The sequence below is a fragment of the Chrysochloris asiatica genome, unplaced genomic scaffold (assembly GCF_000296735.1).
Source record: "Chrysochloris asiatica unplaced genomic scaffold, ChrAsi1.0 scaffold00531, whole genome shotgun sequence".
Lineage (NCBI taxonomy): Eukaryota > Metazoa > Chordata > Mammalia > Afrosoricida > Chrysochloridae > Chrysochloris > Chrysochloris asiatica.
The window spans coordinates 47,110-51,310 of NW_006409049.1; the positions used below are offsets into that span (position 1 = coordinate 47,110).

At 35.2% G+C, this 4,201-nt stretch overlaps 1 protein-coding gene across 1 annotated transcript; it reads left to right on the forward strand.

Moving 5' to 3' along the window:
• The first annotated feature begins 2,968 nt into the window (after positions 1–2,968).
• Positions 2,969–3,919, forward strand: LOC102842732 (olfactory receptor 4P4-like). Its single transcript, XM_006877571.1, has one exon. The coding sequence runs from the start codon at positions 2,969–2,971 to the stop codon at positions 3,917–3,919; it is 951 nt and encodes a 316-aa protein (XP_006877633.1).
• Positions 3,920–4,201: the final 282 nt, after the last annotated feature.

The following is a 4,201-nucleotide window of genomic DNA, read 5'->3' on the forward strand; positions in this document are numbered from 1 at the left end:
GCATAACTTCCAGCAACACAGCAACATGCAAGTCACCACTGTATGACAAATTGACAAATGAATGGTGGAGGATAATGCTAGGGACCCTAATAAACTCAGAGTGACCCTGTATAGAGTTTCTGAGGAGTGACTGGTGAGATTGAGCCCCAGACCTTGGGGTTCAAAAGACCTTGATGTCAAGTTCTTATCCTATGGTGCCTCATCAGGACTTGATTCTGCTGAAGGGAAAGGGCATGCACAATATGGGGCAAGTAAACCCAATGAGATCAAAGCAAAGGAAAGCACAAGAATAATGACAAGTACACTTTGATTTGGAATCAACTCATTGGCATCTAATAATATTATGGCATATGCTATAACATACACAATCCTACAACTTCAGTAATAAATAGCAATGTTGTGTGACTAGATAAACAGGTAAACATGCCAAGTAAGTGAGGAAGGTAACATATATACATATATGTTATTGTCGTGGATATTTCAACACATACACTTGTAAGTATTGTGTTATACTTGTATGAAGAGAACGTATTGAAGTTGTCAAGGATTTTATTTTACTTTGATCCACAATCAAGGCTCAGGGAAGCAGCAGTCAAGAAATCATACAACTTGTTGCATTGGGCAAATTTGCTGCACAAGACCTCTTTAAAATATTAAAAAGCAAAGATGTTGCTTTGAAGACTAAGGTGAATTTGACCTGAGCTGTGATACATCCACTTGCTTCATATGCATGTGAACATTGGGCAATGAATAAGGAAGACTAGAGAAAAATGTATGCATTTGAATTAAGGTAGTAGTGAAGCACATTGAAAATATCATGGACTGTACAAATCAAAGAAATCTGTGCTAAAAGAAGTAGTCAGGATCTCCTTTAGAAGGGAAGATTATGAGACATGTCTCACATATTTTGGACATGTTATCAGGAGAGTGTAGTTCCTAAAAAAAGGTATCGTGCTTGGCAAAGTAGAGGGTCAGTGAAAAGGGGGAATAATCTCAACGCGAGGGATTGACACAGTGGCAGAAATGATGGGCTCAAACATAACAACAACTGTGAAGAAGGAACAGGACTGTTCAGTGTTTCCTTCTTTTGTACATTAGGTAGCTATGAGTCAAAGCCAGGGCAGCGGCACCTGACAACATCTACAATGTTCATATGAACATATAATAGAGCGTATGGGGACTAAGTTATAGAAATTACTTAGACATTGATACTGAACCACTAGACTTGAAAGTCAAGGACCATAATAATTGGGAATATCTAGATCAACTGGCAAAACACAGTTCATAAAGATAACTATCAATATCCTATTCTAATAAGTAGTATCTTGGTTCATAAAAGCTTGCAAAAAGCCATCTAAGAAGCAATTATTCATCTCTTCTCATACGTCGAAAAGGTGAAATGAAGACATGAAGAAAACTGGAGACTCAAGGAAGCAATTAGCCCACATGAACCATTCTTGCCTCTAATCTGAACCTAGAAGAACTAAATGGTGCCAAGCACCAGGGCACAATACTCTGACAAATATCACAAGAGAAAGTACTGGTTATAACAAGTAAACAAATTTCAAATTAGAAAAGCAAGGCCAGACTTATTTATCTAAAAGAGACTAGAGGAACCCCGGAGACTATTGTCTTAAGGCAACCTTTACATTTAAAATTGAAGACACTCCATGAGGCCACATTTCAGCCAAACAATAGATGGGACTACAAAACAAAAAATAAAACCCTAGAAGAATGTGCTTTTTAGAATTATCTATTATACAAGATCAAAAGGGCAATTTTTGTCTCCAACCAAAGATGAGAAGACACAGATAGACAGGAAAATTGGATGAACAGAAATGGGGAATCCACAGAGGAAATAGGGAGAGTGCTAATACATTGCAGGGATTGCAACCAAAATCACAGAAGAGTTTGTGGATAGACTGCAGATTAGTAAACTAATTTGCTATGTAAACTTTCAATTTCTAAGTAAAGCACAGTAAAGTGTTTGAAATTTTAAGTAACAAAAATAAAAGCAAAATTAACCAATTACATGGGTGTTGTATAGATTAATTTTTTCTTCTACTTTTAAAATAAATATTTATCATCACATTAATATTTCACTTTATTGTATGGATCATCTAAAAAAAAATAAAGGTAGCATACAATCTTTTATGAGGCAGTGATGGCTCCATGGTATAAGTTTTCCCTTCCATGAAAGAGACTTGGGTTTGATTTCCAACCAATGCACCTCCTGTCTCTAACTACCATCTGTCTCTAAGTGTAAACTTGCAGGTTGCTATGATGGTGAGCAGATTTCAGTGGAACTTCCAGATAAAGGTGGAGTAATAAGAAAGGTCTGCCTAGCTACCTCCAAAAACTAACCAATGAAAATCTATGGATCACAACAGAGCCAATCCTTCAACCAATCAGGAAGCTACTACATGACTGCGCAGTATTTTGTTTCCTCTACCAGGGAATCCCCATGTGTCAGGACTGATACAATGGCTGTTAACAAAAACTATTAACCACTGTTAGAACTTTACATTTGCTTCTGCATCATTAAAGAAAACTTTGAGTGATTTATACTTGTATCTAATTTATTTTAGTTATAGTTCAGAATATCTTTTCCATGACTTTGCTGTATATTCTATTGAAATTGTGAAATGATTAGTGCCTCCTATTTTTTTTCTTATTTTTATTGACTGATTGAATGAATTAATTTCTATTAATATCAATATCAACATTAAAAACTTGGTAAATGCTATAATAAATACAATCCTACAACTTCAGTAGTAATTAACAATGTATTTAAGGAAATCATCATGAGATGATCCAAAAAATATTAGATTTTCAATTTTTGAAACACAGCAATCTATTCAATTAAACATTGTATATTACAATCAAGATTACCTATAAATATTTCTGAAAATTATTTATAAATTATCTCATTTCAGGTTACTGCTATGCATTTTTACCTCATTGGATCATGGAAAATAGGAATAATGTCACTGTGTTTATTCTTTTAGGCTTTTCTAAAAACAGAAGTATTGAAATTGCCTGCTTTGTGTTTTTCTTATTTTGTTACATTGCTATTTGGCTAGGAAACTTGCTTATAATTATTTCTGTCACATGCAGTCAGCTAAATGAGCAGCCCATGTATTTCTTCCTTAATTACCTCTCTCTTTCCGACCTTTGCTATACATCCACTGTGACACCCAAACTAATGTTTGACTTACTGACAGAAAAGAAGACCATTTCTTATAATAACTGCATGGCACAACTTTTTATAATGCACTTCCTTGGAGGTATCGAGATCTTTATCCTCACAGGAATGGCCTATGACCGCTATGTGGCCATCTGCAAGCCCTTGCACTATACTGTCATCATGAGCAGGCATAGATGTAACGCGATCATCCTAGCTTGTTGTATTGGAGGATTTATACACTCTACTAACCAGTTTCTTCTCATTATATTCTTATCTTTCTGTGGCCCAAATAAGATAGATCACTACTTCTGTGATGTGTATCCTTTACTGAATCTGGCTTGCACCAATACACACAAAATTGGTCTATTGGTACTTGTCAATTCAGGTATTCTTGCTTTGATTACCTTTGTGATTGTGATGGTGTCATATGTTCTGATATTGTATACCATCCGGGCTTACCCTGCCCAAAGTCGTAAAAAGGCACTTTCTACTTGCAGTTCTCACATAACAATTGTAGTTCTATTCTTTGTGCCAGTCCTGTTCGTTTACATAAGACCAGCGGTAATTTTTCCGGAAGATAAAGTGTTTGCTCTTTTCTACACCCTCATTGTTCCCATGTTCAACCCTTTGATCTATACACTGAGAAATATGGAGATGAAGAATGCTATGAGGAAGATATGGTACCATCAATTGTTTTTGGAAAGAACAAAACTATTTAGAAATTCACTTTAGAACTCAACTGAGACTTAAAATTAATGTATAATGATATACAAAATGTGTGCAAGAAGGAGTCAAAAATAGCCAGACGTTAGAGCTTCTTATCTCTAGCATTTGCCTAAACCACTTCCTGTTTGAACAATTTTTATATATTTTCTTACTCTATTCTCTTCACATACCTGCTTCAAGTTCTCCATATATTCCATTTCCTTTTGATATAATGAAGTATCTTCTCCCCTTCTCTTGATTTTAAATCTTATTCTAGTGAGCACCTATTGATCAAAATAGGAAGTATAG